The 24,539-nt window shown below is 43.4% G+C and overlaps 2 protein-coding genes across 2 annotated transcripts in view; both read right to left on the reverse strand.

The window, feature by feature from the left end:
* rreb1a (ras responsive element binding protein 1a) overlaps positions 1–6,904 on the reverse strand; it is a 69,104-nt gene extending 62,200 nt beyond the window's left edge. Inside the window, exon 1 of the mRNA XM_070852634.1 lies at positions 6,738–6,904. Coding sequence (XP_070708735.1) covers positions 6,738–6,777 — 40 coding nt within the window. The 5' untranslated portion in view covers positions 6,778–6,904. The remainder of the gene's footprint in view (positions 1–6,737) is intronic.
* Positions 6,905–16,461: 9,557 nt separating this feature from the next.
* LOC139221453 (coagulation factor XIII A chain-like) overlaps positions 16,462–24,539 on the reverse strand; it is a 10,462-nt gene continuing 2,384 nt past the window's right edge. The window contains exons 4-17 of the mRNA XM_070853374.1: positions 24,230–24,478; positions 23,847–23,965; positions 23,651–23,758; positions 23,283–23,457; positions 22,704–22,842; positions 22,031–22,134; positions 20,825–20,913; positions 20,133–20,286; positions 19,313–19,422; positions 19,074–19,239; positions 18,838–18,992; positions 17,730–17,866; positions 17,545–17,650; positions 16,462–16,665 (exon numbers count right to left, since the gene is read on the reverse strand). Of these exons, the coding sequence (XP_070709475.1) occupies positions 16,627–16,665; positions 17,545–17,650; positions 17,730–17,866; positions 18,838–18,992; positions 19,074–19,239; positions 19,313–19,422; positions 20,133–20,286; positions 20,825–20,913; positions 22,031–22,134; positions 22,704–22,842; positions 23,283–23,457; positions 23,651–23,758; positions 23,847–23,965; positions 24,230–24,478 (1,850 nt within the window). The 3' untranslated portion in view covers positions 16,462–16,626. The remainder of the gene's footprint in view (positions 16,666–17,544; positions 17,651–17,729; positions 17,867–18,837; positions 18,993–19,073; positions 19,240–19,312; positions 19,423–20,132; positions 20,287–20,824; positions 20,914–22,030; positions 22,135–22,703; positions 22,843–23,282; positions 23,458–23,650; positions 23,759–23,846; positions 23,966–24,229; positions 24,479–24,539) is intronic.

Here is a 24,539-nt window from a genome sequence, read left to right on the forward strand (position 1 = left end):
TAATGTTGTTTTAAACCTGAAGGTTTTAACATTTATAAAGTCTAATGTTTTAAACCACACGGATTCACGTTTTATGTTTTTCAGCACTTAAAAAGTCAAATTTGAAATCTTTATGATTGAACTCACGTTTCAAAGTCAGGATTTCATTGTTATAAAGTCTGCTTTAACTGGTAGGAACAGTGACTGAGGCCAACGTGTTTATCAATAAAACATTAACAGATGACAGAAGTCAGCTTTCAGCCCAGACGCACTGTTTTCCTCCTCCTCCTCCTCCTCCTCCTCGGTCGGGGGATGGAACATAATCTTATCTAAAAAAGGCCGATCTATAAATAGAGTCTGGTGCAGAGGGACAGAGGTGGTAACATCAACCCCTCTGTGGAGCCCACGGTGTTTCCATGTCGCCTAAAAAACCTCAGCGCCGTCGACGCAGCTCCGTGTTGCATGTGGTCACCCTGCACGCTGGGCTCTGATTGGCTCTGACGTGAGCACGTGACACAAAGTGTTACTTCCTGGTGTTGATATTCACGCGGCCGCAGCATCACCGACGTCGTAAAAGAGGGCCAAGTGGCAAAATGTTGAAAAGACGAAGAAGAAAAGGTTCGTTAGCATCCCGAGACCCAAAATAAGGATCAGACGCGCTCGGAAAGTCCTTTTGAATCACCAGAGAGAGACGAGTTCCAATTATTAGTGATTATCTTCATTATCGATTAACCTGATTCATCATTTCATCTCCTCATATCTTGTTTTATGTGACCAAATATTCACTCTACAGCAGTAAATCTTCACGATAGAGATGATAAAAATCAATCGATAGTCACATGTTTTTAAAAATAAAAGCTGGAAATTAATTGGTGGCTATTTTAGTTAATTATTTATCATTTCAGTGAGTTAAAATACCAAAAATCCTTTGACTTATTCAATAATAAACTAAATATTTAGTTTGTCAGACGTGTGAAGATTTCACTTTTTTTTTTATTTTCTGTATTTAATGATGAATAATTTAGAAATCATTTTTTTCATTATTCTCTGACATGTCACACACAAAAGCAATCAATCATTAATCAAAGATAATACGTAGTTAGCCTTGGTGTCACTCAACTCAGTTACAGTGGAGACAAGACGAAGCTAATCTGCCTGTTATCTGTATTTTTGTCTAAAAAACGGTCGTTTTCTTAATGGAGTTTGGTATTGGAGTCCGTCCTGCTGGGTTGGGAGTTTCCCCTGATGGTTTTAGACTCCCGTGTTGCTCTCAGAGATAAATCAGGTCCTTTCAGGGGAGCACGAGAGCAATTCAATCACTTGTATTGATTTATTTAACCTGCTTTTAAGCAGTTAAGTCCCACTGTGGCTGCAGGGGAGGAGCGATCAGACAGAAAGAAAGAAAGAAAAGAGGGTCGTCAGGTGTGGTCTGAAGTCGTCTGTTAACTATTAGGGATCGTCATGTGATTGGGACTGTGGGGATCAATAGAGAGGGGTGTGTGTGTGTGTGTGTGTGTGAGTGAGAGATAAATGGAGGTTAATGTGGAGACAACAATCGTCTCAGAGGGAGGACGAGAGCTTTTAATTAGCTGCTTCGCCTCAGTCCCAGTGGACACAAACGTCCCACTGAAACTCCCCATCAGCACTCATTCACACACACACACACACACACACACACACACTCTAATGATCAGACATTAGAAGTCCCAGCATTCATCACTCAACACTAATGATGCTAATTTTTACCTCAAATTTTAATGATTAAGTGAACAGAAAAACTAAAGTCTGAAAAACACACTTTAACTTTTTATTTTGTGGAAAACTGTCAATATTTAACTGAAATGACTTTGTAAACATTAACAGGGCTTCAAAATAAAGAAATAAATAAAAATACTTGTGGCAAAAACAGAATAAGAAATATACAGAAACAAACAAATGTTTTTATAAATGTATTTATTATATGTACAATTTATTTTTAGGCACTTTTCTAAATTTAAGTAAATATTTTGTATTTTTTTGTAATTTTTTTGTTTTTTAAGAAATTTAAATTAAATATTTCATTGATACATAAAATGTTATATAGTTGCCAGTATTGTTATAAAATTTATTTATTATATTTAAACTATCTTTATTATTTTGTGCATTTTGTCTTTAATGATGTCATCCAGTCACATTAATTATTACTTAATATATTTATGTAAAAAATATTAAAACAATTAATTAAATCTTCTTTTTAAAATAATCAAATATTTAGAAAAAAATCAATGATTTTTCTGTAATTAACCGATGAATAATTCCACTTCAGTGAGTCATGACAGGATGTTTTCAGACCCGACGGATAAAACTACAAAACAACAACTTCATCCTGAACAGATTTAAAAAAAAAAAAAAAAAAGTTACATTAAAATCTGAATGTTTAAAAAGAATAAAGAAGAAGCTCCTGAAGGAACGACGTGACGCAGAGTTTCACTTTGTCACCTGAACAGGAGGAAAAACACAACATGCATCCCTCCGTTCATGCTGCATCATGTCTTTACATGACTGTGACTGCAGGCTGTGTGTGTGTGTGTGTGTGTGTGTGTGTGTGTGTGTGTGTGTGTGTGTGTGTGTGTCTTCAGTTCCCACAAACAGCACTCACAATGGAGGATGCCCCATCGCACAAGACACTCTTTGTGTGCAAGTGTGTGTGTGTGTGTGTGTGTGAGCGGCACGCATCATCGGCTACATCATCAGCCGTCACCGTTTTAAAATGTCCACTACAGAAGAAGAAGAAGAAGAGGAAGAAGAAGAAGAAGAAGAAGAAGAGGAGCTGTGACTGAGCAGTAAACCGCCACTTTTTTGTGAGTGAAGCAGCAGAACTGGAAAGTCGGAGGGTTACACACACACACAGACACACACACACACACACAGACACACAGACACACACACACACACACACACACACACAGACACACACACACACACACACACAGACACACACACACACACACACACACACACACACAGCATCCTTTCCTGATGCCACAACAAAGATGGACGCCCAGAAAAGACTTTTTTAGTACCAAAGCTCACCAGAGGAATCCACCAGACATCCACTTTGATGTTGTGATTAATACCCCTCCTCCTCCTCCTCCTCCCCCTCCTCCCCCCTCTTCCTACATCTCCATTTGAAAACGAGGAGCTGAGGAGTGGAAGAGCGAGTTAAAACTTCCCCCTCAGCAAGAAGTGCCTGTCCGTGAGAGACAGAGAGAGAGATCAGCGCCTGTCGCCGAGGGCCCAGCTCGGCCTCAGTGTTGAATTTCGTAATGGAATGCTAACTGCTCATCCGGATCTCTCCTCCTCCTCCTCCTCCTCTTCCTCCTCTATAGGGAGGAGGAGAGGACCAACAACAGCCAGAACGAACGCTTCATCCCCTCAGAAGCTTCCACTTCACCTAAAAAACACTCAAAACGTCCACCGGGCTGCAGGGAAACCTCCAAACGCATCAGAAAAACTGCCACGAAGATGCACATAAACAAAAGAGGAGGCTCGGCAGAAGTTACTGCAGCGGATAAAAGCCACCACACGCTCTCCACGCAGCGCCGCAAACACACTGCGATAATTACGTCCATGTGACGGCGATGCAGCAGCGGAAGATGCTGTGAAGTCGGGTAAAATGCAGCAACTCCACAGGAGCTAGAAACACCACAAAACACGATAAAAAGTACTCAAGAACACACTTCTAGGCTGCACAAGTACAACTTTAAGGTTAAAAAACACTTAAATTCACTTTGAGGTCTAAAAAAACACAATAAATCTGCGGTTTGGTGCTAAAGAAGGTACCAATGACCTAAAAACCAGCGTGATAAAGTCACAGTAAAGACGAATAAATACACTTCACAGGTACCACAGGGTGCTGTTCTCAAATAATGCTCCAAAAATCACAGTCTGAGCGTCAAATTCTGGCTAAAGATGCTCTGAAAGTTACCGTATCGATCCTACCTGGATACTGGAGTCATAAAAAGAACCATAAACACACACAGGGTGATAAGTTCTGCCATAAAGTGGGGCAACGTCGATATAAAGTCTCAGTAGAAGAACTTTGTGACCCCATTAAAACACATTAGATTATTAAACCTGCTGCCACTCAGCAGGTGTAGTTAAGTCACAGTGAGTCAAACACATGAAGATAAACTCACCATTAAATAGACTAAAGTCACAACAATGTTCCCAAAGTGCACTAAAGTCCTGCACTTTAATAAACTCTCATTTACTGCCATTAATATACAATAACAGCCACAACACATCCCTAATTAGGATAAACTGACCGTTTACTAGAATAAATTCACTTTAAACCCCCGTAGGAGCATCATAAGAGCAGTAAAGTGACAATAACCACACAAAAGTCCACTTTCTAATATTATAGTGACACTTATAACACTTGTGATAAACTCACATTTAACTAGAATAAATACACTTAAACCCCCAACAGGATGTTTCTAGTGTATAAAAGGTACCATTAAGTGGAGTTTTAGTTTTATAGAATAACCAAATGATTTAGAATATGCTGCAACTGCAATAAAGTGCCATAAATACACTTTAAGCCTCTACAGGAGCGTTATGGGAGCATCATATGGTAAACTCAGATATAGTTAAGTCACAATATGGTTCCTAAAGTGCACAAAAGTCCCTCTTCAATGTGATAGAATAACCAGATAATCAAAAACATGCTAAATGTGCAACAATCTCTTATTTAACTGCTTTAAATACACAGCGAACCTCTGTAAACAACATAAATTCACTTTAAACCTCTACAGGACTGTTATGGGAGCATCATATGGTGAAACTAAGCGGGATAAAGTCATAAAAATGACCGAAAAGCTCATAAAAGTCGCTGTTTTAACGTTAAATAATCAAGAAAAAGAACTAATTCGCCTTAAAGTGACATTTAACTTCCGCGCATGCGCGTTAAATCAGACGTGCGGGCACTGGGGCGTTCAATGACACCAAAAACAGTTTGGACAAAGTAATTCCTGACTAAACTAAACTAAAAACGGACTTTAAAAGTTAAAAACACGCAGAAATTTGAGCGGAAAAGTGGAATTAAAGTTCCCCAGCGGGGAGGAAGAGAGAGGTAGAGAGACACTGGGCCGACATGGAGAGAGAGGATCCCTAGCAACCATTATGGGAGCAGAAAACCTCATCAGTCCTCCGAGACCAGAGCCGGTCCATCAATCATTGACCCGGCCCGGAGCTCTGATAACAGAGTCCCTCCGGCTCTCTGGGACTACTTTATGGGATTTATCGGCAGCATCCTCCGCTGAAAAACCCCTCCGACCGACGGCGGAGGACCAACGGCTCAGCTAGCCGCTAAAAGTGCCCAAAAGTCGACGGTTTGAGGCCGAAAACGGCTCTGAGTGACCGCATAAAGCAGATATATGGTGTAAAATGGAAGTTAAAGCGGTGGATGATGTCGAAAGAGAGAAAAGAGGGAGCAAGGAGGGGGTAGGAGGAGGTGCAGGAGGAGGAGGAGGAGGAGGTGGATGCAACAGGCGTCACGTCGATGCTGCTGCTGCTGCTGCCGCCTGCGCGTAACCGGAGACGGCTGGAAAAGTGTCGAAAAGTCGGCCAACAGCGGCGGGAAGTGGCGCACAGGCAGCGGCCCGGTGGCGCCGGACGGCCCGCCGCCGCGTTGGCGCAGTTTATTAACGAACAGCGGTCCGTTTGTGGGTAAATGTGCCCGGGCAAGGTCACGGCGGCGGCGTCGAGCTAGCTGCTGTTAGCTAGCAGGAGGCCGGAAGAGATGCGATTGTCCCTTCAGAGTAAAACCCACACTCGGGCAAAGTTGAGAAGTTTAGCATCAAAACGGGCTGAATTAAACTTATTTTACCATCATTTTCTGGTTCCTTTACATTAAACACAACACCTACACATACATATATGCTTTACTTGTACTTTCATGAGTATTTATTGAAGAAAAGTAGCAGTCCGGTCTGGGTTGAGTTCACCAAGTGAATAAACATTTGACTACATGTGTAAACCACCAATATATCACCATAATGTTCTATATCAACCAGCATCACGTAATCTGCCTCCAAATATAAGATGAATAGCAGCAAATTGAGGTCACTCAGGCAGAGAAAAACAACCTCAGGGGACAAAACGCTGAGTCAAGCTCACATCTCACACAGCGTTCATCAACAGGTGGTTTTACTTTGAAGGCGCGGGCCGGAAGCCGCCATGCTAGCTGCTGCTAGCTTGCCGGTGGTGTCTGGTAGCTTTACACATGGCCACTAGCAGCGAGGCTCCGACCAAAGTGCACCCGAGATATGGATGCTCGACTCCGGCAGCGAGCAGACTTTGACCCCCCCCACCCCCCACCACCCCTTGCCACCCTCCCCGCGGGGCAAAACTACCACATAACAGCCCGAAACGTGCACGCGGGTGATAAAGTTGCACCAAAAGTGGCGAAAAACAACTTGTTTGGCGATAATTAGCCGAAGTGGCGTGAATGAGGAAGAGAGCCGGGGCTGAATTCCACCGCTTGGATGCGCATCAAACTAGGAAGCAACACGGAGAGGAGAGAAAAAACTAGTATCCCTCCCTCACCGTCTCCACATCTCAGCTCAAACTTCACCCAAACAGCCACAACTAGGTCCAAACTCCCTCCCCCCCTCTCCCCCAGAACCGAGCAGCACGTCGGGGCATCGATGAAAGCGAGCGGCCGGAGGCAGAAAGCTCCGGAACAGCGATGGAGAGGGTAGAAAAGGCAGACTTACGCTTGACTTTGTTGGGGTTGGGCTGCTTGCGCCGAGACATCGTGGCGAGGATGATGATGGTGGTGGTTGGTGGGGGCGATGATGATGATGATGATGATGATGATGATGATGAGGGTGGCGGTGATGATGATGATGATGATGATGATGAACGGCGGTGATGGTGGATGATAAAAGGGGGGATGATGAAGAAAAAAAAAAGAAGGGAGAAGAGAGAGAGGCTGCAAACTTGCTCCGGAGAGGAGAGGAATCAAAATGGCGTTTCCGAAGGGATGTGCAAACTTGGACAAACTTTACTCCGGCTTCTCCTCCCCTCCCTCCCTCCCTCCCTCCTTCCTCCCCTCCCTCCTCCTCCTCCTCCTCCTCCTCTGCTGCTTCTCTTCCTCCCTCCTCTCCCGGAGGACAGAAAAATAGAAAAACGCGAGGAGAGGAGTCGTCGAGAGGAAAATGTTGGTTTATTCTAGTTTCTTTTAATTCCTCCCCGGACTCCTGACTGTGTCCTCCCCCCCCTCTCTCTCTCTCTCTCTGCCTCCCCCCTCTCTCTCTCCCTCTAAACCTGATAAGTAAAGCTCATCACGTGTTGTCTCTCCAGTCTCCAAGGGGACGTGGCCACCAAGCATCTCTCCCTTTACGCACACGTTACTGGATTACTTCTTCCTCTGTCCTCCCGGTACCGAGCCCCTGAACACATCACGGGGCAGCAAATAATCACCTCAAAGCCAAAAAAACCGCACAAAAGCGCAAAAGTCACCACTTTTAATTAACTATCAGCGCTTTTGCGCAACAAACCCTCCGTGTTAACCTTTAAAAAGCACATTTGCAGGAGTTAAAGTGTAACTTTACGCGTGTTAATCCTCCACTACACGCATGTTATCACCTAACAAAAATCACCCTAAAGTTGATTTATCCGCAAATGTATCTCCACAGCATGGCTGTTCTCCACTTAAGCTCCCTCTCTTTTCTCCCACTTGGTTTGATTTATCCATAAAACTAGAAAAAATGCGCTGCAAACGTTTGTTTTTATCACTGGCGATGAGTTTAAGGTGGTAAAAGATAAGAAACTTCCCTGTGCAGGCAGCCACGGCAGATATCGCGAGAACTGATGGAGGGAGACGCGGGCAGAGAGTGAGATATCGCGAGATTTGGAGGGAGGAGATGATGCCTGTGGACAGCCTTTGGGAGGGTGTTAAACCTGACTTTAAAGGTTAGTCAAGTCTTATTTGTCCTAAAGATCATTCAGGTTTTAAAGTTAATTACAATCAAGGCAAAAGTGCAGAAGAAGAATCAATGTTTTTATCAAAGAATCATGTTTCTAAAAACACATCTGTGACCTAAAAACTCCAGAAACTCCAGTTTTATTAAAAGCAATGCCTTCAGAATAATGTTGTTCCTGTTTGTTCCTGTCTGAATGTGCACTGAATACACTCAAAATAAAGTAATTCCATCATTAAAACCTTAAAAGAAAAGTAAGAAATTAAGTAATTCTACCTCAAAACCTTATAAGTGAGGGCAAAAACAAAGTAATTCCATCTTAAAATCTTATTTCAAGTTTAAGAATAAAGTAAATGAAGTAATTCCACTTTAAACCTTAAAAGTAAAATAAAAAAAGTGAAGTAATTAAATCTTAAAACCTTAAAAGTAATCTCAAAGTTAACTAATTCCACCTTAAACCTCTAAAGTAAAGTAAAAAATGAAGTAATTCCACCTTAAACCTCTAAAGTAAAGTAAAAAATGAAGTAATTCCACCTTAAACCTTGCCTACATTTACATTATTTCAAGTTGGAAGTAATTTAAGACTCAACATCGTCTGAATAACTCTGATGATGAGGATGATGAGGATGTGTGTGTGTGTGTTTCTGACAGTGTGTGTGTGTTAGGTGTGTGTGTTTGTGTGTAAATAACTCCTCCAGCAGCAGCAGCAGCTTCGTCCCTCCCCTCCTCCCCTCCCCTCCCCTCCCAGGTCGGACTGAACTCCCCTCAGTGAAACTAAATTTAAACTTTCATTGTTAAATTTAGCGCGAGCAGCTCGACTCGTCTCTCGCCGCATGTCGTGTTTCTCTCCCACATTCCTGCCAGCCCTTCATCTCCAGATACAGACCCCTCCTCCTCCTCCTCCCATCATCCCCTGCTGGAGAGAGGAGCACACAGGCCTCTCTCCTCCCATCGCACCCCTCTTCCTCCTCCTCCTCCTCCTCCTCCTCCCCTGCAGGCGGCTGCAGCAGAGCAGGAAGAGCGTCTCTGTCTGCGTCGGGCTGGTTCGGCCTGTTGCTGATGAAGAGGAGGGAGGGAGGAAGGAGGGCTGGGTGTAACCAGGACTCTGGTTAGAGGCTAAATTACTCTGAAAAGTGAATGGAGTTTGGTCTGGGAGGCCCCTCACATTTCACAGCTAGCTTAGCTTGATTAGCGCTACATGCAGGGGAACACACTTGTTCTCTTCCCCCACTGCAGTGAGATAGACGAGAGGATGGGTCTCATGTTTGTTTGTTAAAGCTGTAGCTGGATGTGCTCAGCTTAGCTTAGCTTAGCATAAAGACTGGGGGCAGGGGGAAACAGCTAGCCTGGTTCGGCTAAAAGTCCAAAAACACACCCCTAAAGCTTGCTAATAAACATGTATGTTTTTTTAGCTAAATGCTAACGGCGCCTTCAGTCAAATGTGACTCTTGAGTTCGTGGTTAGGACGCTGGCAGTCGTGTGCACGTCATGTTAGCGGTTATTTTGTGGTAACTGCTTGGCAACGCTGCTAAACAACATGGACGCCAAAGCACTTCTCACTGTTGGCGGGTAAAGCTAGCTAGCAAGCAGATAACATAACGATAATGCAGGAAATGTGTGGCCGTTGGGAATATAAACAACAACAACACGATGAACACGACACCAAAACGGCATGCTAACAATCCTATAAACATGCTAATGTTTAACCGACACGCTAATTTTAAGGATTTCACCTTTAATTTATCAATCTGTGGCTAAGTTAGCGATCATAACGTTCGGTTGCACTTTCAAAATTGGTTGCAATTTTGTTCCGTTTTGCACCACAACTACAAAATAAAAACTATTTGGTTAAGTTTAGGAAAAGATGCTGGTTTGGGTTGAAATATGTACGCTAATTATCAAAGAAAAGTAAATCACGGCACTTAAAACAACTCAACACAGACTTTTGGTTTCTCACAGGAAACTAATCGCGGTCTCCTGAGTTAACTGAGTGAGTTTGACCTCCTTACGAGGACTGTTTGTCGCTACGTTCATCTTTTTTCCTTTCTAGCGTTTTTATGGCATTTGCGTGTAATGTGTCAGTTGAGGCTAAATGTGCGAAATGACACGTGAAAAGCATAAAATACGTTGTGACAAAAGTTAGTCAAGACGCTAGCGTTGTTATCCGTACGCTGTTTGGTGAGACCGCGTTCACCATCTTAGTTTAGCGCCTTAGCATGCTAACATTTGCTAATGTATCTGTTATCTAGTGAGGTTTAGCGCACAAATTAGCACGCTGGCTAGCTTCGTTTGAGTGCGTCCAGTTGTACGACAAACTTTCATGTCTTACAAAATGATCTTTCAAACTGACAAACATCGTGTGTGTGATTCACGGCACAATTCAAATGTGAAACTTTATTCGTTCAGATATTTTCCTGAAATAAGATCCCAAGGTGGTCCACCATGAAGGGCCGGATTTCACCTCTCTAGGCCCTTTTCGTGCTCCTTTACACCTTTTTTTCCCGCCTTAGCTATCTACTCTGACGTCACACTGATGCCCCCGGTATGTCACGTAAAATCTCATATGTTGAAGACGTTTTTTGTTTTTTGTTTTTTCCTCTGAGCGCTGACGTCCGGACCACAAAGCGACGTCCTTGGAAGAATCTGATAGAGAAGCAGAGCAGAAACAGGTCGCTGTGTACTGTTGACATATGAAATACAGGCGCCGGAGCTCAGCTGTAACAGACTGCAGGAGCCTCCATTTTAGCACACACACACACACACACACACACACACACACACACACACACATGCTGCGGCTAGAAAAGCAGCTAACAGCATTACATCACTAATCCAATCACTGCTTTTCACCTCAACTGGCCACTTTTCAATTCAAATGAATCCACTGAGATACAAAGAGCCCATCCCCAACACACACACACACACACACACACACACACACACACACACACACACACACACACACACACACACACACACTGCCCATCATTAACAACTTTTACTTATTTGTGACTGAAACGTTTCATCCGCTGTGCCGTTCTTATAAATTGTGTTTTTTATCATGGAGTTTGGTTCAGACGTTCGCTCGTTCGTGGTCCCCTCAGGATGAACTGTGATAGCTTTTATAACTTTGCTCTACAGCACCACCATCAAGTGCACGGTCAATGTGTTTAATGTGGTTTGGCTGATATTTCTATCATGTGTGAAATAAAACAGGATAAAAGCAGCATTTGTTGTAACAAACTGGTGTTAACCTAAAATCAGTTCTCAGTTTTAAACAACAAACCGATAAAAGACGACAGATGTGTCTTTTTTTATTTACTGTATTGTTTCGTGGTAAGTTAGAGCAGCTTTGGCAACTTTCCTCCAAATAACTCTAAATTATAATTCACTTCTTTCCACAGTTTTGCACAGAAACGTTGGTTTTTTATGTTTTTGATTTTAAAAAAAATTCATCATCAGATGAGAAAGAAAAAAAACTTTTCGCCTCCTTTTGCATCCCCGGCCTGAAAACCAGAGACGCAGCAGAGAGAGTGTGATGTTATTTATTGGACTGTAACCATGGAGCCGTTGCCGAGGAACGACCCATCGCTAACAAAAGGGTGGATTCATCCATTCATCCAGCGGAGGAGGAGGAGGAGGGGGAGGAGGAGGAGGAGGAGGAGGAGGAGAGGCATCCCCAAACTCCCCAGCAGCCGGAGCAAGGAGATCTGTGCAGGAGGGTTTCCCAACGCAGAGCGACTACGAGTTGACACAGTTGTTGTTGATGAAACTTTACACACTCCTCCTCCTCCTCCTCCTCCTCCTCCTCCTCCTCCTCCTCCTCTTCCTCCTCCTCCTTCATTGGAGCGTTGTCCGGACAGGCAGGCAGGCAGGCAGTCACATGAAGCCAACACCTGTCGGCAGTGTGGGGGGATGACAAGCACACGCTGCTCCGTCTCACTGTTTCCCAACCAGCTTCAAAAACACATGTGCACACCCCTCCTCCTCCTCCTCCTCCTCCTCCTCCTCCTCCTCCTCTTCTTCTTCCTCGGCTCTGTTTTCTTCCTCAGCAGCACGGGAGGTGTTTTAAAAAGCTGCAGCTCAGGCGTGAGCTCTGTGGCCGAGGAGGGAGGGAGGGAGGGAGGAGGGGGAGAAAAACCGGTTTCCAATAGTGACGGATGATTTGTAGGTAACAGTTGTTTGCCTTGCAGCCTGAGGCCTGCCCGCTCAGCCGCTCAGAGACTCTGGAGCACGCAGGCCGAGTGCAGCTCAGACTGAAACGCAGCCTCGTGTTCCCCCTCATAAACACTTCAGCTGCAAAAGTAAAAATAAATGCATTAAATCTGAAATGTGTACCTTTTTTTAAGGGCTATTAAGGATGTTTTCTGTCCTCTGCTCTGGAGAAATGACTGACAGTCGGAGAGGAAGCATGAGGCGACACTTTGTCGGACATTTTTGTAGTTTTCTGTGCTCGTGGCACATGGGATGGAGGCACGGATGTAGAAACAGACGTGGATGCAGCGTTGGAGGCTCCGTTCATTCCTGCTGCTCAGTGGAGCCACAAAAGTTTGGCTTATCTGGGATCTTAGTCGTTGTTGGGCCCATGGAGCATGGAGCACCAGCGCCTCAGGCCTGCTGAGCCAGCTAACTTCCTGTTAGCCCCCTGCTAACTTCCTGTTAGCCGCCTGCTAACTTCCTGTTAGCCACTAACTTAAATGGAGATGAAATAATTTAATCGTGTGGCTCTTCTAGATCTTCCAAATGTTATTTTTAAACATCCAGTCAATTATTTAAGAGTGAAAGTCATTTGCAAGTCAGAAAGTAGTAATTATTGTGACTCAATTAAAGGGAACATATTATTTAAAATACATTTTCAACATAAATAAATGAAAACATTGTGTTTAGATTTTGCCTCACCTGTGATGTCACACTCAGGGGTGTGTTGATCATGTGACCTGCCCCATCCCTTCATCAGGCTGACAGGCTCCCACGGGGCACACCAGAAGGGTTGGCACTTCATTATTCTCCATTATGATCTCACCTTGCTAGACAAACTAGATAGGTGACACCAAAATGCCAAACTTGAGGCTTCAGAACGTCAGTCAACAAGCCAGTGGGGTGCCGACATGGTGGCCAGGTCCACAGCCGTTATATCACTCTCTCCAAGGACACCAGACTCCATTCACAAAAACAGTCATTTCAGCTCACAGAATACATGAGTTGCTGGTCCACTGCTGCTAATCAGTTAGCTTGTTTGAGTTATTGTGTGACTTTGGTGTCTTAAAGAGTTGGTTAAGGTGCAACACAATATTTGTAGAACACACAATAACACAAACTGATTGAGGCAGCAGTAAACTTGTGATTCCTGTGTTCTGCGAGGTTAAATTACTGATTTTCTCAATGGAGTCTGGTGTGAGAGAGACCTGGAAGATCCTTTTGGTTTAACCACACACAGCCGTTATATCATACATATATTTTCCTAAAAACAATCCCGTTAGTCCCACTATTCTCTATTATGAGTGCACCATGCTAACCGAGCTAGCTCGCTAGCTCCACCTTCTTGTCCAAATATGGTCACTTCTGGCTCCAAAAAGCAAGATGGCGACACCAAACTGCTAAACTTGAGGCCTCAAAACGTCGGTCCATGTCATTTTAACCTGAGCTTTCTTCTTCTACTGCTACTTTATTTGGTTCAGTTACAGATTACAGCTCGTCACCACCGTCCTGTCCGCTGAAAACCACGTGTCTCCATATGTGTTGATGCGAGTGTTTGTGATAAACTGGAGGATGAAGAGTTCCTTCATGTCCTCCTCCTCCTCCTCCTCCTCCTCTTTCAGCTAAATAAACTGTTTCAAACCGTCTCAGATCAGCTGGAAAACTCATCGTCACCAAGCTGAAAACAGGCCGTTTGTCTTCATGGAGATACGTGGTTTTCACATACATGATGATCTCATGTCCCATGATGCATTGCTGTAGATTAAAGCAGCCGACAGGAGTGTGTGTGTGTGTGTGTGTGAGGCTGGTGTGGTATCTGGACAGACCAGTTTTGTGATGCTGATACCACAGATACAGTTACCATAACGACGACTCACCTGTTGGTGTCTGGGCTGGGGGATGGTAGTGTCGACACCTGCAAAATACACACACACACACGCACTTTCTCTTTGACTGTCTGGTAACTTTATTGTGAAAAGCACAGTTATTTTTCAAAATAAAGTTACCGTCAGGTTACTGTGACCTCTGACCTTCAACTAGCTGGTAGCTTTATTGTGAAAACAAAAGTTCAGCTGTCAAAATAAGAAGAAGAAGAAGGAGGAGGAAGAGGAGGAGGAGAAAACAAAGATGAAGAAGAAGAGGAGGGAGAGGAAGAACAAGAAGAAGGAGAAACAGAAGGTGAAGAAGTAGAAGAGGGAGGAGGATGACTAGAAAGAGAAAACAAAGATGAAGAAGAGAAAGAAGAGGAAGGAATAGAAAATGAAGAAGAGGAGGAAAAGGAAGATGAAGGGGGAGAAGGGGAAGGAGGATGAGAGGAGAAGAAAGAGAAAACAAAGAAGAGGAGGGAGAGTAAGAAGAAGAAGAAAGAGGGAAGAGGGAGAAGAAGAGGAAGGGAGGAGGGAAGAAAGAAAAAACAAAGAGGAGGAAGAAGAGGAGGGCGAGGAAGAACATGAAGAAGAAGTAGGGGAAAGAAGTTGAAAAGGCAGCTGAAGAAGGAGGAGAAGAAGATGAGGGGAAAGAAAAAGGAGAAGAGAAGAAGAAGACTGTGGTAGAAACAGGCTGGCGGCGCCCTCTGGTGGTCACTGCAGATAAACTCTGATTAATATTACACTTTGATATCAAACTGTATTTATAGATGAACAATCAATAATTATAATATAATATAAAATGTACTTTTAGACTAAAGTACTTCTACTTTAACTTTAAGTAAAGGATTCTCTCACAGTGTGGAAACAGAAGTAAATATACTAAAGTACTTTGAGTACATGTTGTTAGTTCTTCTGTACTTTAACTTGTATTTTAGAGCATTTTTAAACTAAAGTACTTCCACTTTTACTTCTGAGGATCTGAGTACTTCTTCTATTACTACTACAGAGTAGAAATACAAGTAATCGCATCAAAATGTACTTAAAGTCCTAAAAGTAAAAGTACTCATCACGCAGAATGGTTAATACCTAATAATGTAGTATTTTTAGACTAAAGTACCTCCACCTTGTATGTTTGGTTACTTTGTCTGTACTTCTACTTGTGGTACTTTTAGGCTCTGGTACTTCTACTCTTACTGAAGGATGTGAGTACTAGTACTAGCACTAGTAGTAGAAGAAGTACTAGCATTAAAATGTACTTTAAATACCAAAAGTAAAAGTAGGCGTAATAAAGAATGACTCATTTCAGAATGCAGTACTTTTAGACTAAAGTACTTCTACTTTGTTTTATTGTACTTATACTTTGTTTTATTCATTTCTTTAGTGAGTACTTCTGTATTTTTACTTGCAATGTAGTACTTTTAGATAGAAGTACTTCTACTGACGTAATGCTGTAAGACATTTTAAATGATTAAAATAGAGAATTTACAGGATTATACTGTTTATTCTTCAGTGATTATGATGGATTTGATCATCAGTAATCAATAACGACACCTTCAGTGGCTTTCAATCTGCTTTTATTGTTAGTATTAAGGAATTAAAGGCACAATGCAAAGAAAAACAGATCACGGTTACACTTGTTTTCATCCAAAAAGAGATTAAAATGAATTAAAATGATAAAACAGATTTTGTGGGAGGGAGTCTGACAGCTTGGAGGTTATTGATCAACAGGCGCTGTGATCAATATTTCGTTAACATCGACTCATTCTGTCAGAGCGGTGGAGGAGCTGACTGACATCTTTGACTTGAGTTTAATCACGAAAACGCTGAATTTTCTTTATAATTTACTTTAAAGTGGCCGTCTGAGGGTGAAACTATCTGAGAAAATCGCCTGAAAACACCAAACTCCATTCAGAAAATAATGGATTTAGTTGTTTCCATTAAATAAAAGTACTGCAGTTTAACTATTATCATTATTATACTGTAGCTGATTTATATTTTAGGGCGCAGCCTCGTTTCGGCTGTGCACCATCTGGCCAAAAGTGTGTGGACGCCCCCCTGTGACATTTGGGTGTCAGAGTTTAAACTGGATTTAACTCCTTGTGAGTGTAAACATGCCACAAGTGTGTTTCCACCGTCACCAAATGTTTGATTATTACTGTTTTTTTATGTTGTTTATGTTTCTTGTTTGCTCTTTTATATGAATGTGTGCTTTTATTGATGATTACATGAATATCAGATATGGATTTTACTGGCTGCAAATCACCATATCAATTAGAAAAATCCTCCAATTTCTTACATTTGAATACATTACCTTGATTTTTACTTTTGTCAATATGGTCACTCCCGTTTCATGTGATTTAAGGCCACCGTGACCTTTGACCCCCTGAGAGTCCTCGTATTTAAACCTCCCGTTCATGTGGAACAAATTAACAATTATTATTATTAATTATTAAAACTGATTTTCCTGCATTTGTGTGAATGAAATTAAAAAAGAAAACAAATCATGACAGAAGTAATTCGTGCGGTTTGTTCGCTCCTGCCCGCTCAGTTTGAAGCTGCTGTGATTGGTGGAAATTGAGAGGGGGGCGGGGCCACAGCTCTGCAAACCAATTAACTCAGGCCTTGGAGATGACGACATCAACAGATCCCCGCACCTGAAAAAACGAGTTAATTTAAAAGGTTGTTGTAAAAAAAGTTGTAACTGTGTCAGATTTAGCTGTAATGTGACCTGAATGCTAACGTGCTACGTACACTCAAAGAAAGCTATAGACAACATATAGACGTTAGCATGCTAAAACTAGCTGCTATATTTAGACAGATTATGCATGACTACAGTTAGCATGTGAACAATAAAGGATCCCTACAGAGAGAGACCTGGAAGATCCTTTTGGTTTAACCACAAACAGCTGTTATATCGCTCTCTGCACACACACCAGACTACATTCACAAAAACACTGATTTTACATGAAAGTTGTTGGTCAACTGCTGCTTCAATCAATTAGTTTGTTTGTGTTACTGAGTGACTTCGATGTTTTAAAGGGTTAGTTCAGGAACAACGTAAAATTTGCTTAACATACAATAACACAAACAAACTGACTGATGGAGGCAGCAGTAGATCAGCAGCTCCTGTGTCCTCTTCTCTAAAATCCCTGTTTTTATGAATGGAGTCTGGTGTGTGTGCAGAGAGCGATATAACGGCTGTGTGTGGTTAAACCAAAAGGATCTTCCAGGTCTCTCTCTGTAGGGATCCTTTCCATAATGCTGTCAGACACGAGGTGATCTGCTGGACCAATTCCAACACTTTTAGCCACACGAGCAATTGCACAGAGAGGACTCAGGTTTAAAAATACTGAAGATGTCCTTGCTGTCTTCTTCATGTGGAAAATATGTGGAACATTTTGCCAAAGTTGATGAATGTCTGAACCAAACTTATGTTCTGTGGAGTTTTATGTGGTCTGAATGACAGAAATATGTGGACTCGTCCTTTAAAAGACCAGATGTGGAGCTAAAACAGAGGATGTTGTGGAGGTTACCTGACGGAGGTCGGAGGAGTCCAACACCGCCACGATGCAGCGATGTCCCTCCAGCCGAGGGATGAGCGACTCCTTCCAGGACACCGTAGCCAGAGACTCAATGACACTGAAACACACACACGGATGAACACGATTCACACCTGGAGTAACACCTGCCGCCGAGTGACGATCAGAGGCGTGCGTACCTGTAGAAGCGGGTCCTGCAGTTCATGAGTCCAGCGCCCTCCATGGCCAGTTCGACGTTGTGCAGGGGGAAGTTGAAGGGGTTGGTGAAGGAAACAGTCACAAACATCTCCTGCTGCACCTGAGGCAGGCCGCTCACCTGCAAAACACAGAAGAAGAAGCACACATGCTTATTACAGTCTGTCTCTAAAGCACATTTCACTGCAGCTGCAATGAGCGAAATATTATTTTTCAGACTTGTATTAAACATAATTATTGCTAAATAGTAAAAGTAGGTTTTAAAAGTGACAGTAAAACGTATTTTTTTACGAGTTTTTATGCTTTTAGACCACTAGGAGGCAGACACACTTTTCTTTTAGCACCCATTTTGGTTGGTTAGCTTATTGGTGTTATTGTGTGTTAAACAAATGTTGTGTTTTACCTGAAATAAACCCTTTAAAACGCCAAAGTCACACAATAACATAATCAAGCTAACCGATCATGGCAGCGGTAGGCCAGTAACTTCTCATGTAAAATCCCTGTTTTAGTGAATGTAGTCTGGTGTGTGTGCTGTTTGTGGTTAAACCAAAAGGATCTTCCAGGTCTCTCTCTGTAGGGATCCTTTCCATGATGCTGTCACACACTTAGAATAACACTCTGAGCCTGATAAAATAACAGCAGTTAGTCTCTTCAAAGCCACCAGACTCCATTGACAAAAAGACCCATTTTAACTTGCAGAATACAGGGGTCGCTGGTCTGTCGCTGCCTCGATCAGTTAGTGTGTTTGTGTTATTGTGTGACTTACGTATTTAAAAAGGGGTCAGATCATCTCTAAACTAGCCCTTTAATCCACCAGAGTCATAGCATAGATCAGCAACTCCTGTGTTCTGTGAGGTAAAATTAGCCTTTTTGTGAATGGAGTCTGGTTGCTGGGACGTAAGCGATATAAACGCTTTTAGGAGGCGTACATCTGCTTTTCTGCTCCCTCCAGCAGTACAAGTGTAATTTTAAAATAGTTTCCACAGCTTCAAACATGTGGAATAATCAAATATATTAGATTTCCTGTCAAATTAAATGAGGTTTGGTTGTAAATATCTGGGTAAGACGTGTGTGTGTGTGTGTGTGTTTTACCGTCATGGTGAGCGTTGGTGTCTCCAGGTCGATCACCTCGATGGCGGTCACTGACTGTTCCTCGGCCTGTCCGGTCACGATGAAGTGCAGGGTGAGCTGGGAGCCCAGGTGAGGCATGTACTCCTGAGCTTTGATCTTCAGCATCACACGCTCCGCTGAAACACACAGTGTTTTTGTTTCGTTTTAACAGTTCTACCTCTGAAACACACACAGACTTTCCCCCTGAGGTAGCTCACTGTGACTGGCCGGCACGGTGACGTTGAAGTCCTCATCCTTGAAGTGATTGGCTGTGACACCGGTGTAGAAGATGACAGACCCGGCCAGGTGAGCTTTGACCGTTTTGGGGGCATCAGACTGGTTGGAGAAATCCACGGCCAGGTTGACGTCATCACTGAGGCGGACCTGAAGAGACGGCCGGATGAGTGGACAGGCGGAGGGAGCTACTGACAGACAGGTGAGTGGGCAGGTGTGCTACCTTTGGGGTGTGGATGGTGACAGACAGCTCGCTGTCGTGCAGCTCGGAGTGATCCCTCTCACAGCCGTATTTCTCCGCCTGGGCCATAGTAGCCCTGTCCTCTGCGCTACCTGGAGTCAGAAACCAGGTCAGACTAAAACCGGCAGACGGTTTTAAGTGTGTGACAGCATCATGGAAAGGATCCCTACAGAGAGAGACCTGGAAGATCCTTTTGGTTTAACCACAAACAGCACACACACCAGACTACATTCACTAAAACAGGGATTTTAGAGAACAGGACACAGGAGCTGCTGCTCTGCTGCTGCCTCCATCAGTCAGTGTGTTTGTATTATTGTATGTTAAGCAAATTTTGCGTTGTTCCTGAACTAACCCTTTAAAACACCGAAGTCACTCAGTAACACAAACAAACTAATTGATCGAAGCAGCAGTTGACCAACGACTTTCATGTAAAATCCCTGTTTTAGTGAATGTAGTCTGGTGTGTGTGCTGTTTGTGGTTAAACCAAAAGGATCTTCCAGGTCTCTCTCTGTAGGGATCCTTTATTGTTCACATGCTAACTGTAGTCATGCATAAAGAAAAGTTGTTGAAGTTTGGCTGTTTAAATTCATATTTCTGAATAAAATATATATTATATGATATACTATAATAAAATAGTCACTTTTAGACTCTTCAGTAACTGTTGAACTCCACTTCTATAAGAAACACCCATAAAATATCACATTTTTCACCGACTCTGACGTGTTTGCAGATCTTCACGAGTTCTTCTGGCGCTAAAAATAATGAGTCAGTAGGAAGCTGTGGCTGCATGCGTGTGTGTTACCCTCTCTGGGTTTGTAGTTTTGTGTGACGAACTCAGGCGCCGGGCTGCCAATAGCTTTGGTGCAGATGATCTCTCCGACGTAAGTTTTATCCACCCTGAACGGAGACAGAGTCCCGTAGCGATCCCGCTTGCAATAGATCACGTCGCTGTTCACCTGCAGGGACGGGAAAAACTGTCATTAGGACAAATTTAAGAAAAAAACCCAACATGAAATGATGATAAAATGTTCAAAATGAACATTTGAACTATGTTTTTATTCTTACAGGATAATAATGTGAAGATAAAGACATTTGATTTACTTTTCTTCCACTTAACCTCTTAATCTGTTTTGTTTTAATTGTTTGTTAGCTAAGTTCTGTAGCTAATGAATGAAAAACTGACAAAACGAAAATAAAAACAGTAAAAATCAATAAGGAAAAGAACATTTTTCATTGCAGTATGGAATTGCAGAGTATTAATAATACTAACTGAACTAATTAAAGGTATTTCTATTAGTTTCCGAGCTTTTGTTCTCCTTCAGGACATCATTTCCACGATAGTCTGCAAATGACTTTTTACAGAATTACTTCCACGTTTAGCAGCTGCTACTTTAAAGTGATGAACATTAATAATTATAATCTAATAATGTAACAGATATTTTATTTTGAAATGGGCCATTCTGCACAATCAGGACTTTTATTTTGGTAACTGACCTCAGCGAAGACGAATCCACAGTCATACGGGTGACAGAGCACGCCGCTCCTGATGGCGGAGACGGGCGACGGGCCACAGCGATAAAGTCCTGGAGACCAGACACAGAGACGGGTTTACCTGTGCACCTGTCTGTCTGTCTGAATGTACACCTGTCCACCTGTCTGTCTGTTCAACTGTCTGTCTGAATGTACACATGTCTGTCTGTCTGTCTGTCTGTCCCCTTGTCTGACTGTCTGTACACCTGTCTGTCTGAATGTACACCTGTCTGTCTGTCTGTCCACCTGTCTGTCGGTACGTCTGTCCACCAGTCCACATGTACTCTTGTCTGTCTGTGCATCTGTCTGTCTACCTGTCCACCCGTCTGCATGTCTGTCTGTCTGTCTGTCTACCTGTCCACCTGTCTATCCACCTTTCTGTCAACCTGTCCACCTGTATGTCAACCTGTCTATCTGTCTGTCTGTCCACCTGTCTGTCTGTCCACACGTCTGTCTACCTGTATGCCCTCCTGTCTGTCTGTCTGTCCACACGTATGTCGACCTGTCTATCTACCTGTCTGTCAGCCTGTCCACCTGTCTATCCACCTTTCTGTCAGCCTGCCCACCTGTCTATCTGTCTGTCTGTCCACACGTCTGTCCACCTGTCTATCTACCTGTCTGTCAGCCTGTCCACCTGTATGTCCACCTGTCTGTCTGTCTTTCAGCTGGTTCATCTTTCGGTGTGAGACAGCTGCAGGCTGGTTACGTTTAGGAAAAGGTCGTGTTTTAGGTGAATAAGTCAGTTACAGAAGTGAGTTCTGACAGTGGAAGCAATAAAATCATTTCTAAATCAATACATGACGTCAAAGTATTGATTTCTCTGGTAGAAATGATGATCTGGGATGATGTAGGATGATTCTGCCATAAGGTAGCCGTCACATCGCTCTCTCCACAGCCACCAGACTCCATTGACAAAAGCAGCAGTTTTACCTCACAGGATCCGAACACACGTCACCCTGTTGGGGTTTGTTTGCAGTATTGGCCGCCGCTCGCTGCCCGTTAACCCTTACAGAGATCAGCATCGACTTCTGGCTTCAGCGGCCTCCCGGTTCATCCACCCCGACCTCCTCCCATCACCTGACTTCCTCCTTTGCTCCCACCATAACTACTACAACCGCTAGAGGTCGCCTTGGTAACTGCTGTCATTTTAAGTATGAGAGCGGGCCGTACCATCGCTGGTCTCCTGGGGGGTGGCGTCCACCACTTGCCACCCTCCGAGGCCTGGCGGCAGGTCGGGACGCACAATGAACACCTCATTCCAGCAATGGTAGTTCCTACGGAGAGTCCGAAAACACTTTTAGCACACTTTTTTTGCACCTGCACATACATTTAGTCAATAAAACCGTCTGTGAAATAAGTGGTAATACCTTAATTTTTTTAAGACGCAGTGATGCACATTTACTGAAGTGCAAATCTGAGATACTGCTACTTTATACTAAATAATTGTTCTGTTTTTATTTTGCAGTATTTGTAATGAATATAAAATGTAAGTTACCAGTTACATTTGCTGTCCATCATAGAGTGTAACTATAGCTTTATGTATGTAGTATAAAAAAATAATGTGTAACTTTTAGAGGGAACCTTTCAGTTGTTATAAAATAGCTAGCAGCTAGCTGGCTATTTCACCACTAGCTAGCTTCAAATCAGATCTGGTGCATGTTCAAGTTCAGTAAGACACAGAATTTAAAATGCCATTTTTATGAAAATCATACATCCCTAAGGCTCAATATTTTATTGTTGAAATAAAGTTCAATCAACTGTGTGGATGTTAAACAGCAGGAATTACTTGCTAGCTAGCTTAAATCTGAAAAGAATGACATGGCTGAAAGGAGTGTCAACCAACCAGATGGAGTCCCGGGTGTTGCGTCGGTCCGGCGTGCCGTCGGGCTTGAAGATGAGCTCGGTCTTCAGGTTGCCCGTGTTGTCGTGGGCTGAATTGAAGTTGGTGATGACCCTCGCTGGGATGCCGAGGCAGCGCAGGACTGCCGGGACATAAAATATTTAAACGCCACATTACTAACATCGAATATTTCATGTAATTTCCAAAAAAGTCGTGACTAACATGACAATTACAGTCTTGAGATACTGGATTTTTTTTTGTACAAGAAAATGTTTTTCTTTTCAGCTCCACTACATTTATATTCTTTTCAAATTAAGGTTTTAAACATATGATTTGTTTCTTTTTAGTCATTTTGTGTGTCTTTGTGGTCATTTTGCATTTCTTTATGGCCGATTTGTGCGTGTTTGTGGTTGTTTTTCTTCTCTTAGTGATCATTTTGCATCTCTTTATGGTCGTTCTGTGTCTCTTTGTCGTTGCAAAAACAGCCCTTGGGTCCGCACCCAGTCAGCCCGTTGATCCATTTGAAAGTCTGGACATGATACCAGCTTTTTAAAAGAGTAACACAAAAGTTCGTGCTCTTACAGGTGTTCAGGACTCCAGCAAACACCCAGCACTGGGCGAAACAGACAGGAACCCCGGTGTTGGCGTATTGCTGCAGGATCTTGACGCTGCCCGTCCAAGATGTCGGGGGCTTGCCCATGGAATAGTCATCACTCCAGTTCCCAACACACACACCGTTATCATCCTGAGAGTTCATCTGAGGGAGGTCAAAGGTTAGCAACCCTCATTTAGGGTAATCGTGTCAGGACTTCTGTAAAGTTTGACCTGCTGGTGGTGCTGCATTAACCTCTGTGTCATGTGACTAACCAGCTCTGTATAGACACATTAACTCATCAATACGGCTGATTGGACTCTGATTTAAAGTCAAACAGGTGAATCAGTCTTCTCACCATGGCAGACGCTTTCCTGACCATTTTAATGACGTCGCCTCGGTTGTAGATCGGCATCCGAGACGAATCCAGGATGTAAATGCAGGCGTCCAAAATGCCGCGCTCAAACTGCAGGGAGACGGCGCTTTAACTCCATCGTTCGTCATTTGTTATGAAGTGTGTCAGAGTATTTGTGTACTTGTGTATTTGTGTGCACCTGTCCGAATATCCAGTTGCGTTGTGACATGGCCTTGGCTGAACCCTGGAAGATCACGCCGAGGTCGTTCAGGACGTACTCCATCCGTCCGGCTGCATCTGGATAAAACGCAGCATCGTCTGCAAAGAAAGACACAGACAGTGAAAACAGACGACAAAATACAGGAACACAACCAAAATACACAGAATCTAAACAAATACACAAACACAGAAACACAGCCAAATGACAGGAGGAAGATATTTGACATTTCAAGATAAAAGTCGAACATTTTAGAATAAATTAATCTACTAGCATTAGCGCAGTAGTTTGATTTACTCCTCTCGTTCAGCAGTAAAAGGTCAGTATGAAAACACGTGCACGAAACCCAAAAACTCGGTTCGTACTTGGACACCAGGCGTTGAACAGCAGGTACATGTCAGTGGTGGCGTCCCTCCTGGTGCGCTGCATGCCGCCGCCCGCCGCGATGGCCACGTACGTACGAAACTTCCCCACGATGGCGTTGGCGGCTGGCGTGATGCCCACCAACACCGACTGACCCTGCATCTCCAGGATGTGACCAAGCCACGGACCCCCACTGCGGGCGCCGAAGGCCACCGCCACCAGGGAGCCCTTATTGGGTGAAGGGTTGGCGCCTGGAAGAGAAGAGGAGGAGGAGGAGGAGGAGGATGAAGATTTGTGTTGGATAGAGGAGGA

The sequence above is a fragment of the Pempheris klunzingeri genome, chromosome 21, assembly GCF_042242105.1.
Source record: "Pempheris klunzingeri isolate RE-2024b chromosome 21, fPemKlu1.hap1, whole genome shotgun sequence".
Classification (NCBI taxonomy): domain Eukaryota; kingdom Metazoa; phylum Chordata; class Actinopteri; order Acropomatiformes; family Pempheridae; genus Pempheris; species Pempheris klunzingeri.